Source organism: Ceratosolen solmsi, unplaced genomic scaffold (genome assembly GCF_000503995.2).
Source record: "Ceratosolen solmsi marchali unplaced genomic scaffold, CerSol_1.0 scaffold29, whole genome shotgun sequence".
Taxonomy (NCBI): Eukaryota; Metazoa; Arthropoda; class Insecta; order Hymenoptera; family Agaonidae; genus Ceratosolen; species Ceratosolen solmsi.
This window is the reverse complement of record NW_011948417.1, coordinates 10,624,539-10,640,164: the sequence shown is the minus strand read 5'-3', so window position 1 is coordinate 10,640,164 and position 15,626 is coordinate 10,624,539. Positions and strand designations below refer to the sequence as shown.

At 23.5% G+C, this 15,626-nt stretch overlaps 2 protein-coding genes and 1 long non-coding RNA gene across 3 annotated transcripts; 1 reads left to right on the top strand and 2 right to left on the bottom strand.

Annotated features, from left to right (window-relative positions):
* Window positions 1–305: 305 nt before the first annotated feature.
* On the top strand, window positions 306–5,174 carry LOC105359844 (coiled-coil domain-containing protein 102A). Its single transcript, XM_011496561.1, has 5 exons — window positions 306–429; window positions 1,729–2,276; window positions 2,605–2,830; window positions 3,938–4,422; window positions 5,028–5,174. Exons 1-5 carry the CDS (start codon window positions 319–321, stop codon window positions 5,116–5,118), a joined length of 1,461 nt encoding a protein of 486 aa, XP_011494863.1. The 5' UTR covers window positions 306–318; the 3' UTR covers window positions 5,119–5,174.
* A 1,185-nt stretch (window positions 5,175–6,359) lies between these two features.
* On the bottom strand, window positions 6,360–13,886 carry LOC105360046 (uncharacterized). Its single transcript, XM_011496820.1, has 9 exons — window positions 13,878–13,886; window positions 13,273–13,678; window positions 12,265–12,396; window positions 11,675–11,752; window positions 11,486–11,557; window positions 9,925–11,352; window positions 9,482–9,640; window positions 8,103–8,533; window positions 6,360–7,611 (listed from the first exon to the last, which is right to left on the bottom strand). The coding sequence occupies exons 1-9, from the start codon at window positions 13,884–13,886 to the stop codon at window positions 6,376–6,378; spliced, it is 3,951 nt and encodes a 1,316-aa protein (XP_011495122.1). The 3' UTR covers window positions 6,360–6,375.
* Window positions 9,017–9,636, bottom strand: LOC105359843 (uncharacterized). The gene is made up of 2 exons (XR_912788.1): window positions 9,482–9,636; window positions 9,017–9,089 (listed from the first exon to the last, which is right to left on the bottom strand). It is a non-coding gene; the product is annotated as an uncharacterized LOC105359843 (long non-coding RNA).
* Window positions 13,887–15,626: the final 1,740 nt, after the last annotated feature.

Sequence of the window (15,626 nt, the reverse complement as noted above, 5' to 3'; positions counted from 1 at the left end):
AATTTTTTAATAATTTATTTTTAAAATTAATAGATTAATTTGTCATTAAAACGATCGATTCCCGAGTACATTTTATTTACAAATGGTTATTGTAATTATTTTATGTTCTTTAATATTTATTGAATTAAAATTAAAAACGATTTAATGAAAAGTGATTAATAGAGAGGTAAGAATGTAACAAATTATAATTAAATAAATTATTTTTAAATTTACTTTTAAACAATTTTATGAAAGCTTCAATTTAAAACAGATAATATGCAAAATAAATATTAATTATTAACATTAACAATGTATTTTGTAGTTAAGATTAGCTTTGTTATGGCACAATCATCATCTAGTGGAACTTTATCTCGAAGGCACTTAAAAGAGCATGATGCCAGTATACCAGGCTCACCTCGCTATGTTGATAGTGAATGGGAGAGTAAAGAGGTTAGAGATGTATATTTATAAATTATATATTAAATAATTTGAATTACACGTATAAAAGATAAATTTCTTACGATATTGACATTTTTAGATATATTACATATGTTATTATGAGTTTACTAAAAAACAAAGAACAAAATGTTATACAAAATACTAGTATAAAAATATGAAGTTATAATAATTAGTATTATAATTACATTTATTGTCTATTATATATTTTTTAAATAATTAATGTTTAATTTTATGAATTATAGAATTTTTATAAATTTACTATTATATTCTTATAGTATTTTTTTAATATATTATTTAGTAATTTTTAACTTCACAATAAGTTTATAACGAATGATTATAAAAACTAAAATTTAAAAATAAAATTAATAAGAATTTAACAAGCATTTTCAATTTGTGTTGAATTTAAAATATGACTAATAATACATTTTAAAATTTATTTTAGATCTAATTTGTATTTATTCAGAGCTTATATTAATATTTAAATTTATTATTAATTTATTATTGAATTTATAAAGAAAATTACAAAGTATGCATTTATTTTAAAATACTTTGGTAATAATTTTTTTTTAATATATTGTATATTATAAACAAATATTTTTAGATTAATAAAATTATTAGTAAAATTATAAAATTGTATTTCATTTAATTATAATTAGTTATATAATCTAAGTCGTAAAATTAAATAATTAAATCAATATTTCATAAAATAAAGTCAATAATAACTGTTCACTTATTTTCAATATTTTTATTTTTTTTATATATAATTTTTAAACTTTAAACTACTTTGGCTTTCAATTATGAATTATAAATGAATGTATAATAAATAGAAATAAGAGTTTATTCATTATTTTAGAGTATATTTGTTTTTTTTTATAAAGAAATACAGGATTAAATATTCTATAATTTATAAATATAATTATTATAATGTGTATTTTTATATTTTCTTGAATAATTAAACAATTCTACTATATTTTAATATTAATAAATTATAATGTATAATTTATGTATAATATGTATTGTGTATTATATATTATGTAGTATATATTATGTATATCATGTATAATATGTTATCTTTTTTGTTTAATTAAATTGTATTTATAAAATATTATTTATTATAATAAAGTGATACTGAACATAAGATAATATGTTTTAATTTGTATTGACTTCATTTGATACAAATTTTGCACAAAACTTTGAAAATATTTTATTATATATTTAATTCTTTTTAAATATTTATTTAAATCTAAAATTACAAATTCATATTAATTAGGTATTTTTCATCTGTTGCAGGTAATAATGCATAGAGAACTTGAGGAAGCAAAAGCAAGGGCAGGACAAATGGAGAAGACAATGCGATGGTGGTCTGATTGTACAGCCAACTGGCGAGAAAAGTGGTGTGAAGTTCGCGATGAGCGAAATAAAGCTAAGAAGGACATGAAACTTTTGAAAGCTAAATTGGAAATAACAATAAAAGATCTAAATGCACACAAAAGTGAAATTCAAAAGCTTAACACGGAAAATGTTCATTTTCGAAAGGAGGTGGAGAGGATATTTAATTTACTTCCCAATGATGTAAAAACTAAAGATCTAGTATCTGTACTGTCTGATAAAAATTGTACTAAACATTGTACCATGCACAAAAACAGTATAGATCAAGACAAGCTTCATTATCAAAAGGAAGGGCTCTCGCCTAACCCAGAGGTAGTGGTTCTTGATGACTTACAAAATAAGCGACATTCGCGAAGAGGTATGGTGAACGAAGAAATCCTTTTGCAAAAAATATCAATGCTTAATCTGAAACTTGAAGAAGCTACAAAAACTATAGTAGTTGAAAGAGAGTAGGTTTAAGTCTAATTAGTTGATTTTAAGATTTTTGCTTCTCTTTAAAAATATTTTTGGAAATTGTTTTGGAAATTAAATTAAAAATTTTTGTTAACTATATATAAACAGTAAATATTAATTAAAATGAAAATATGTACAAATATACTAATGTATTATTAAATTATATTTTTAATTGTAATACATTATTCACAAAATCATAATTTTTTTGTAAATTCTGTTATCAACTTTATTTGAGAATCTACACTTTATTTATTATATTTTAACAGTTTTGAAATTAATGAATGATATACAGTAAAAAGAAAATCTTAAATTTGCATATTTCAGAGAGAAAAATTCATTGCATCTAGGTTTAGAAAAATTGAGAATTGAAATAATTCAACTAAAAGATAGATGTGAAGAACTACAAGACAATCGATCGGATGCATTGAAAGAATTACTAGAAATAAAGTGTCGTTTTCAAGGTGAACTAAATGCTGCCCAGTTTAATCTAATTGATGAAGCTACTAATCGGGAAGGTATGGATCGTCGATTGGCAGAACTTCGAACAGAAGTAAGATTGTTTATTTTTATTTTATCTTAAATAATACTAGTAAATTGAGAAAAGAAAATTTTCTAGATTTACAGGTGATGTTTATTGTATAAAATGGTTTAATCTGATTATTAATTTCCATAAATTATTAAATTTTAGAACATATTAATATTATGTTTAATGTGGTTTCTCGCAATTCGTTCTGTAAAAATAATTTAATGTTAATAATTTAAATACATACTATTGAAAATCATAATATATATACAGAACTTTAATCTTATTTAAATTCTAGAAATAAAATTTTTTTTAAATGCTGAAATATGTAAATAATTATACAAAAATATATATATTGTATAGTAATCATGAATTTTTAACATAATTGCTATAATTCAGAATATTTGATGCAACGTTTTCATTTTGTACTCTGTATATAATAGTATATATAATAATAGTATACTATATAAAAGTAATTAGATACTTAATATTTAACTTAACTTAAATATAAAACTTAATTCAGATAATATAAATGTGTTGAACTACAGAATTATTTTATAATTTGCATTAGTTTTATTTTTAAAATTACATTACTTTAATAATTTTAAATTAAATAATTGATTCAATTACAATCAATCATTTAATGCTGAACTAACATATAAGTGCTCTTCAATTTTGTTCCGTTTAAATACTATGGTTATCAATGTATTAATTATTAAATACTGGATTAATTAAACACGATAATAAATACTTGAATTTTGGATTTAAATTTACAAATTTTAATGTATGCTCGCTTAATTGTAGATATTTCACTGGCATATTCTTAGCTGAAATATTTATAAATTTTGTAAAATATTTAAGGTTTAATATTTTATTTTCTTCATTAGAAATAAGAGTTTTTCTCCTATTTTAGTACTACATAATGTAATAATTTTAATTATTCTTTTCCTGTACATAACTTGTGTGACAATAATTTTTCAATAATTTATCATTTAAGTTGATTCATACAATTTTAGCATTGAAAAAGAAAATTTAATAAGCTACTTGTATTATTTAATAAAATATACAAATTGTTGCACGTGAACACCCTCTATAATATAGATAAACCAGACTAACAATCATTAAATTGTGGAGTTGGAGAGACTTCAATCAGAGAATGCAACTGAGTGGGGTAAGCGCGAGCGGCTGGAGACAGAGAAGATTTCACTTGAGCGTGAGAATAAGCAGTTGCGAGGCGAGCTACGAGAACTCCAAGAAAAGGTGGAAAATCGTCGAACACGCCCCATATCTAGTTGCGACATCGACTCTAAACAGATGCAGCTCGAGCTTCTGGAGCGGAATAAAGAGGTTACTGATCTTAAGCACTCTCAAGACAAACTTAAGAAAATTCTCACAGAGAAAACAACTGAATTATCACATGCAGTGAGGCGTTCTGAACAATATGAATCCGAGGTAAAAAGAATAAGAACTAGAGTTGAAGAGCTCAAGAAAGAGCTTACTATTGCACAAGATGACCTTGATACAACTCACAGTACAACGAGAAAACTGCAGAGCACCAACGAAGACCTCAATGAACAATTGGAATCTAGTCGAGCTCAGTTTGAACATTACAAAAACAGGTTTCGTATTTTACATATTTTTCAAATATATTTTTTCAAATTACAATGCTGAACTATAATCATTTTACTTCAAATTGATTTTGTAGATTAATTTTCTTTCATTGACATTTTTATTTATTCAATAAAATTAATACCATTTCAATACAAATTAGTTTTGCACAATATTTGAGAAAATATACTATAACGTTTTAATTGAGAAATAATTCTGTAAACATTTGTAAAATGGAATATAATAAATTCATTGTAGTTTAATAATATATTTATAATAAAAATACACATGCACACACACACATGCACGCACAAAAAATCCAGACCATGTAAATATCTAAAATATAAATTACTATAGGAGGTATTAATAATGTTATTTATTTAGATTAAAATTGTAAATAATTATCAATATAATTTTTAAAATTAATTTTAATTCTCTATTCTTAAGAAATAATAACTGTACATCTTTAAATTCACAGATTCTTTATCGATTGTTAAATAATAATTTCATTAATATATTCATGAAGGTTTTAAAAAAATTAATTAAAAATTCTATTTTTATTTAATAAAATTTAACAATATGGAAGTAATCTTTAAAATAATATTTCTATATATAGCGTTTCTGAAAATCAAGCACCAGATGTGGTAGCAGAAATTATAGACAACACAATTCATGATGGTAATGAAGATAAGAAGATCAACAAATAAAGAATAAATTAAAATTTCAAGTATATTTATATTTTAATGATGTAAAAAATAATAGAAATTTCGTAATTTCTTGAAAATTATAACAAAATTTTCTTAATCTCAAATATAAATAGGAAGTCTATAAAAGGAAATAATAATAAATATAGTAATTTTTACAATTTACTGTAGATACTCCAGATTATAATATTAATTAATATTTAGAAATTAAGTATAGATAATAAAATTTCTGCAACAAGTTCAAGGCATAATATATTAATATTTGAATTATATTTCACATAAATATTCATATTCATATACAGAAAGAATACATATTTTCATTTATTTTAAATCTGTAGAAATTTCACTATTTTACTTTTTACCATTTATATGATTAACTAATTTTATTTTCTACGTTATATTTATATATAAATATCTATATGCTTATCGTAAATTGGAGAAAATCGAGAATATGTATAAGAAAATAAAATGTTTATATAAATGATAACTCATGTTTATTAAAAATTGAATATTTCTTAAAAACAAACTTTGATTTTTCATACATCTGATTAATATTAACTATTTTGAAAATACAAAAAATGAATATGGTACATAAATCTCAGTGTTATAATTAACCCATAAGTGTTTTATAATGTTAGTAAAAAAATTAAAAGATTTATAATATTAAACCATATCAATGTAATTAAAATCAAAATTTCATTTTTCTAACATTATTAGTCAGAATTTTTCTTATATGCATTTACACTTAAGGAAATAATGTTTAAGATCACCATTTACTCAATTTTTTGTTTAAAGATTAATAAATTATTTTTTTATGTAAATAATATACATTGAAATAAAAAGTTTAGTGTATAACAGTATATATAACCTTTTTAAAAGTTCATATTATACAGTCCATACTTTTCTATTTATTAATCCAGGTTTCAGAAAAATGACAGTATTCTGTTTATTAGCAATGTAATATTTATTTGTGTTATGAAGATTGGACAATTTAAAGTGCAAATTTATTTATTAATTATTACAACATTAATTGGAGAATGAAATAAAAAAAAACATAGATAAAATTGATATTTTTTATTTAAATCATTTGGTCTAATTTCTGTACACAATATTTTCCATTTTTAATGCTCAAAGCTTAAAATAATTTTCAATTTTCGAATTTATTGAACATTATTTAATATTTTTAAACTAACGTAATATTATTAACGAACATTTCGCAGTCAATATATAAAAAAATTTTTTTTTTAAACTAAAGTTTCTTTAACATTTGGATGTTTTATCCGGGTACGTGGGTATTTTCGGTTTACAAATCTTACTTATTCCACTGGAACCATAAACCAAATTACAAGAGAAAGTAAAATAACCGCAAGTCGAACTCTTCGTATAATATTTATGTTCATAATTTTTTGTAAGACTCGTGTCTTCCATCTTACCAGCTATATTATTTGAAACTGAGACAAAATTCGTTTTGGGTGAAAGAGACTCTTCCTGAATTCTATAATTCTTCAAATTTCCATAATAAATACCACCAACACGATTAGAATGTAAAAATCTCTCGTAAGAAGGTTTTGAAATAGTACCATTGAATAATGCAATTACAGTCTTATTTTGGGTTGTAATATTTTTTGGACTAATTTGTTTTGTGAGTGAGGACGTCATATACCTTTTCTGGGTATTTGCTATGTATCCCGGCAATGAATCTCCAGTGTTATTTTCATGTTTTATGTTTTCACTGAATCCAGTATTAGTAAAGGAGGCCATTGTTTGATTTGTCTCATCTAATCCATAAATAGGTTGTATGTATTCTAAGTCACTATTATTTTCATATTCGTACTCCTTGTATTCATCATCAGCATTATTAAGATCATACGAATACGGTTGCTTTGATTGAAATGTCTTTTCAAGGTATTTATAATTCGGTTTCATAGTAATTGTAGCATGTTTTGAGCTTGCATTAGAAATTTCCAGATGCTCTTTAAATGCAATTTGAGTTGTCGTTTCTATTTTTTCATGTTTTTCAAACTTGATAGATTTAAATAACTTTGATTCAGGGTCGGTAAAATTAATTTTTTTTAGAGCTGTTGAACCTGCTCCAGATGAGGCTTGAGCAGCACCTGAATATGATATACCGTAGTGAAAAGAGCCTTGAAGCTGGGATTGAGATTGGCCTATAAATGTATTGCTTTGAGCTGAAGCAGTTCCACCACCATGAAATGGTTTTGCAACTTTTTCCAGTTTTTCATTTCGATTGATATATGGTTGGAATCCAATTTGTGCTTGACTCGAGGTTTGTCCATCACCATTTGCCTGTGCATCAGCCATGCCGCCTTTTGCACTAGCTTCCACTTGAGAATTTGTATTGTGATTCCAGCCATTACTTTGAGCATTAGTAGAAGTAATTCCAGAATCAGAATCTAACTGCACTTGAGTTTGACTTTTTCCGAGGCCACCGTTACCTTCGGCATGGCTTTGCACACCACCCTTACTAGCACTAACCTGTGAAATTATTTTACTTCAAAACTATTAAAAATATGATCGTTCCATTTATTTTATATTCTAAAGTTGGAAATTTTCAAAAAATAAAGAATTCTTATGAATTGATTTTTATATTTTGAAACAACTTAATCCAGTAATTAAATAAATTTGTATCCTAAAATTAAAATAACAAATAAAAACACTTATATATGATGGTCCTCTAAAAATTAAGAAAATATTAATTTTCATATAGCATTATATTTATTTAATAAAATAATGTTGATATTCTATAAAAGTCCAATTTAATTTAAAATATTTTCTGAAAGTTTTTCAAATATAAACTATATTAAATAAATATTTTTTTATTTAATAAATATTATTTATGATATAATAAATATTTTTAATAAGTGAATTCAGTGTGTATACTGTGTAATTTACTAATTAAATTATTTTATTTTTTTACAATTAATAATTTCAGTTTATAAGCTTTTGATATTTTACTAATACTGTACCTGTGTTTGAGCACTTTTTGTATCGTCGCTTGTACCAGCTTGGGCAGAAAATGATCCAGTACCGGTATATATTCCACTGACTTGCGACTTTGCATTGCCTTGGCCGTGTTTTCCTTGTGCCGATGCACTCGCAAGCGTACCTGCTTTACCTTGTTTTACAGAACTCATAGCTTGTGAGTCGGAAGTATCATCTGTTTTAATAACTCCCTTATTTGGTTGATTTATTGCTACCTCGTGTTCTTTAACATAAAAATTTTTAGAAGATTTTGGAAAATTTAAATTGGATTCTAGCGCATAACCTGTATTAGGAACAGCAGTTGCTTCATTTCTTTCATATTTCTCTGATTCTTTTAACATAGTATATTTGTCGATATTTCCAGGACTAATATTTGTACTGGGATAATTCATTTGAACAGATGGATGCATTTTTCCTGGTAGAAGAAAATTATAAAATATATAACTAATTATTGATTAGACATTGATCATATTTTTTGATAAAAGAAATAGTCCCAGATATAACAAAACTGATATTAAAGGATTAAAACAATTAAAACAATCCTTCAAATATACCATGATTGATAGATATTCTATTTTACAATATATTTATAATTTATTTATTTATAACATAGAATATTTTTATAATTAAGATTAAAATATTGCAATATTGGATAGTCAATACGGAAAATACTGCATTTAAAAAAGGCTTCTAATTTCTATGTACTTGTTCTTAAAGTTTCTCAAATTCTTATATATATATATATATATATATATATATATCATATTTATTGTTTCTAAATTATTTTAAACATTATAATTCTTATGTATATTCACATCATTACACGCTAGTATCAGAATTGGACAATCTTAATAAGATTTATATATATACGATTATACTAGGTATAATAGTAACGATACCGGTTTCTCGTGATATAAATTGAGTAGGTATACTTGGTTGAATAGGTCCATTGATTGTACTATTTAAATCCTCTAGAAATAATTCAAATATAAAATATTATATAATAACACATTTATTGATATATAAATATAATTAATTTTTTTTAAATTATATAAAATTAATATAATATTACAAAACGAATTTACTATATACAATAAATTCATGAGAAGGAAATTATTTTTATTTAGTTTATACTATATACAACGACTTTTTAATTCTTTAAGTTTATTTACTTGATAAAGGTTTAACAAATTATTAAATGATTATAACTTCAAAGGCTCAAGATTTTAGATATAACTTTAAATATTTACATTTTAATATAGATTATTTTTTTTTATATTTATACGGATTATATAGAGTTTAATTTATATATAATAAATAATTTTTAATTTTATATTCGAAATTAAGTAGTAAGTATAATTACCCATATTAGTTACTTCAGGATATTTTTTATCTTGAGATCCAAATGAAGTTTGAGAATCTAACGTTCCACTTGAAATATATGCCCCTTCTAAAGGTTTTATTCTTTTTGTATTTGCTATGGTACTTTGAGTGTTACGATCGCGATTTGGAATCCATGAACCTAAAAATTAAAATTTCCTTGAATATATATTCTATAAATACTTTCTCCAATATACATTTTATTTGTTTACACACCTGGTATATATATATTTTCTCCAACATTTTGATATTTTAATGAGCTACTTCTTATATTTGATCTACTGAATGGATATACATTGTCTTCTGTTATGTGAGTTCGTGAAATTGTATCACCCATATTTTGTATATTCACTGGATATGCCGTTTCATCGGAAATTTGAGTTCCTAAAAGATTAATTCCTCGCATTTCAGGCAAATAGTAATTACCTTTTGGATTTTGCATTCCTAAATTATTATCTAATATAATTCTTGAGCTGTGTGGATATCCACTATTAGGTATTTGAATTTCTGAAGTACCAGTTCCTACTTTTTTAGCTAATGAATTTATTTGTTCGGGTATTTTAATATTTGTGACACTGTCATCTACTTGCATCTTTGTTGGATTTAATATCGTATTTAACACTTGAGCTCTGGGTGCACCGTAATCTTTAAGTTGTATATTTGAGAAATATACTGGTTCTCTTAATAACGTATTTTGTGGAGTATTCTTTATTGTCATTTGTGTACTTGATTGATACAAGGATTCTTGGGGTATTTTCCTTTTTAAAATATCTTCGATTATAACTTGCGTGCTAGGTAAATATAAATGATCAACTCCTTCTTTTTGTATAATTGGTAAATATTTAATTTGATTTAAATTTTGAGCACCTACATTGTTATTCGGTGCTATTTGTGATCTTGGTAAATATATAATCGAACCAGGTATCTGAGCTGAAGCACTATTTGCTTTTAATGGTGTTTCTGGTGAATATATAGATACTTGCGGATTTTCTTTTCCTTCGTTACGAATTTGTATCACTTGCTTATTTGATGAATCCATATTGTTTCCTCTTATATTAGTTTTTAATATATCATCATTTACTATTTGTATAATTTCTGAATATGGAATTTGTCTAAGTATTTCATTGTTTGGCATATTCTCTTTTCTGATTTGGTTACCTGGTGGACAAATAATCATTTCTGATATTTGCGCATTTTGAGTATTATCTATCAATACAGGCGTTCCTGAATGATATGCCTTTTCTTTTGTTATTTCTGGTCGTAGTGGATTGCTGCTCCTTAATCGTGTATCAGGAAAATATGTATTTATTTCCAAAACAGGAGGATCAAAGACTGGATTATCCTTTATTTGTATACTTGTTGGATATACAGTTTCTTTTCGTTTTTGAGTAATTGAAGTAAAAATATTTTCTTTTGATATTTGGCTATTAGATTCGTAATTTTCAATTGTTTGTGTGCTTGGTTCATTTGTACTTTCTATTTGATTTGGTGGAATAAAATCCGATATTGATTTAGTGTTAGAACTATTTTTTTTTTTTTCTGGTATTTGAGTATCTACATACTTACTATCCATCTTAACTTGATCATTTTGATTGTACATATCGTTCCATGGTACTTGAATTTGTAAATAATGATTATCTGCTATTAATGTATCAGTTGGATACTTATTTCCTTTTATTTGAACATTAGAAGTTTGATCTTCTACTCCTTCCATTACTTGTGGATACGCGTTTGTTCCTGATATTTGATTTTTTAAAATATTAATTTTTTCTGCTTGAAATCTCGATGAATGTTTATGTATCTCTGGTATTTGAATAATGTGTGGAAATTGTTTTCCACTAGCTTCTTCAATTCCTGAATTAAAAATTTTTTCCTTTTTTGAAAATGTAATGTTAGACGGATAGACATCAGTAATTCTTTGAGTACCTAGATGAATGGTTCCAGAATAAATAATGGAAGAATATTACAGTTTCTAATGTTCGTTTACCTTGTGAAGAGTTTACACCTGAATAATGTGTGCCAAGCACTCTATCGAATATTTGCATTCCTTCATTGGTTCCTAAAATATAAATTCCATAATTCTTTGTTTTTTATTTGAATGGGTAATTAAATTCATAGAAATTAAATCTATGATATCTTCTTATATTTGCAACTCAGATAATATAAAAACGCATACCTATGTTTTGTATTGTACGTATATTAGGTATTAATTCTTCAAATTGTGATTTTTCTCTTTGAGTATTTTGCTCTATTCCTGCAATTTGAATTTCATTAATAAATTCAGACGGACAAATTCTATCATATTGTAGAAAATTTACGGTTATACTTGAAGGTGATTTTATTCCTGATTGTGTACTAATAACATAAGTTATTGTTCAAGGCTTAGTACTATTTGTGAATTGAATGGGCAATATTTGATATTTGAGCTATATCGATAATTTATGTAAGTTTATTGAATTCTTTATGTTAACATTATTACAAAATTTTTACAATATATTATATAAAACTTTATTCGTGATCTGTACTGAGAAAATTCATTCTAAAGACAATACAAAGTATACACATTTTTATTAAAAATTTTTTTTATTTTGTTAAAAACATAAAGTCTTGACATATAACGTAAGTGTAGTGATAATATTAGTAATGTATATAATTATATAACAAGATACTTTATATATTTATCATATTAGGACATTATATTGAAATTAAGTCATAGATATAATGAGAAATTCAATTTTAGATTAAAAATACTTTATTTTTTCACACCTGTTAAATAATCTTGTGCTCCCAAGATAAGATTTCCTGAATCATTGCTTGGCTTATTATATTTCGAGCAATTTTCACATATGCCAGAACCAAATGACATACTTTGAGCTTGGCCTATTCCACTACTTCCACCTACAAAGAAATTAATACATCATTAGAGTAAAACATCGAATGAATTATTTATTATATAATTAATTTTTTTATATATCTACGACAATATCAAAAGATTAACTAATTTAGAAAATATGTAATTACTTCCATTCGAATTAATTGTATTAATAATTATAAAATGTATTATTACCATGAATTATAATAGTTTTAATGCTTAACTCTTTCTATACTTGTAATATTTATTATATAGTAATAAACTACATTATGTATTACATTATGATACTTAAATTAAAAATCATAATATATTTTTACAAATTTGAATATTAATTTCGAAATTTATTTAACTTAAAAATTAAGTAAAATTTATTTAATATTTTTAATTCTATTTATATAGTATATTCAGTAATTTTTTGTTACATATTTCTCTCTAATATTAATAAAATATGTTTTACATCATAAACCAAATTCATAATATATAATATAATATACCAAAATATATTATATTAATGCAATTAATATAATATCTTAATCACGGAAATTATGATTTTTGATAATGAAAATAATAAAATCTTAATTTTACATTATGAATTCATGTAATTAAACATACTTCGTGCAGACAACCCTTTGAGTTCAGTTATTTATAATATTAATATTAATACTATATTAATATTAGTATTTTCGATGTAAATTAAATATTTGTGAAATAAATAATGAAGATGTTTTGGTTTTAAAATAATGCAGAAGATTTTATGCATTATTCTAAGAAATTAATTGTAATTTCCTTGTTTAATAATTATTATTTATATCGTATATACTAGTCTAATTTTAAAACTAATGTACTATTTTAAATATTTTAATATTTAAATAATTTATGAATAGTGGAAAAAATAAACTTACTAACAACAGCTCGCGAAGATTGTTGAGTAGCTTGGGCTTCTGCTTTTCCTTCGTTTTGCCTATTGGTATCAATATTAAGGTACTGAGACTGCGTTTGACCATGAAATCTATTTATGAAAGGTAAAGCTTCCCGTTTTTTGTGCAAGCGCATTTTATGAGTTGTTTTTTGAAGATTTTTGAGTATGTATTGTTTAGTAGATTTTTTCGCGGCCCCAATAGTGTTATCTTCCTCGCGTGGATACTTAAAAAAAATGTCGTTATCTTCATTCGATAATTCATTGTAATAACTGTTATCGTCGTGATTGGGTATAGGTATAATTTCTTGTATTAAGATTATAATTGCGCCCTTACAAAAATTTACAATCTGTTCTCCAGCCATTATCCACGCCTGAGAGGAATTAATGTACTATATTGAGTCATCATTGGATGATCTATTTTTATAGGATTATTAATTACTCAATTAATGATTGAAATTTAGATATTGTCTTTATACAATCGTTTTTTACTAAATACAAAATTATTATAATATGCATAATATATAAAAAAATTATCTTTTTGTAATAATAATAATTTATTATATTTAATTGCAGTGGCAAAAGTGTAACTATCAACATTTAAATGTAATTATTTGGTATATACTTACTTAATTTAAAAATAATAGCTTTTAAAAGAAAAAGTAAAATTGTTATATATACATTTTTACTTTCGCATTATATACATTTATTGAGTCATAGCATTTTATTATCTTAATAAACGTGTCCTAAATTTTCAACAAAGTTTACATTATATAATTAAAAATTATTTAGTAGAGTAATAGTAATAATGGATTACATTAGCATGAATTAAAATTATGAAATATTACTATTATTATAAATCATAGACCATTCATAACTATTATAAACTATATTATACATAGTTTATAAATTGTCGAATATTTATTTCATTACTGTAATAAGAATTATAATTTATTAAAAAATAAGAAAAATAATATTGAGTTGACTATTCTTATTCTCATAAATGTAGATGAAATAAAAAAAAAGTTTTTCATCATTGTTTAAAATAAATTCACTGATTATGTTTAGATCTAAGGATTATGATTACAATATTACCTTAGTTTTTGTTAAGTAAACAGTTGAAACTGGATATTTATCATGTTGTGTCATTTTTTCCAGATAACAAAGTCTATTATTGTTTACTTTATAGGCTCTAATGTGCTATTAAAATATAAAGAAAGTTCTTATAAATAGTTCATGACTTTTTATAATAATTAAAAAATTTATTTAGTTATATTCTATACCGTTTGAAAATCTGATAAAATCCTTGCCCTCTTAAATCGTAGAAGATAAGCTTTTGCAACATATTTCATTTCATTATTTACCGATCGATCAAATCGTGTTTTCTCCTGAAACATTAATTTAAAAAAAATTGAAACTGAAATATGTTAGAGTTGTATTTTAAACCATCAACTCCGTTCAAACTTCACTAAATTTAGAATATACGATACGCACTAACAACTTACCGGATCACATGAAAATTATTATTTGTACTAAATGTGCATGTAGTCTTTGTTAATAGTAAATTTATATTAATATTTAATTACATGGGTATTTAAAACTTTTGAAAAAAAATTTAATAAATACGCATATATATATATAAAAAAATTACTTTTTGTAATGACAGAAAATACTTTTTAAAAAATATACTAAACTTTTATTTTAGTATTTAAAAAAAAATAAATATTTTATGAAAAAAATGTTTAACTAATGTTTGAAAACATATTAAAAGTGTTTGAAGTAAAAATTTTCATATTTCATTACATGATATGCTAAGTAAAATAAGGTAACAGAATTTTTCATAATCTTTAATATAATAAAAAGAATTTAATAAATATTAACAGCTTATAAATTTAAATCTACATTTTATTTTAAGTTTTATATAAACATGCTTATTAAATGAATAATAATAATGAATTTAGAATACATTTACAAATATTTAAAATAATGTTTCTAATTTATAAATCTTCATAACCCCATAATATATATTCTGAAAAGATTTATATTAACATTTTTATAACATAAATTGTATAAAATGTTTATAAGTTTATATATAAATATGCATAACATCAAATAAACTTCTATTTTTACATGCTATTGAACATTAGAAATAAAACGTAGGTAATTAGAATAATATCAGTCTTGATGACAAAATAGAAATGCATAAAATGTTTTAGCACTACATAATAAAAAAGGAATAAAATTTTATTTGAATAGAATGTAATACATTATACTTGTTAAAATTTTAAATAAAAGACGTGTCTCACTTTTCTTTTATCAATTTCCCCCAACGAACTTTAA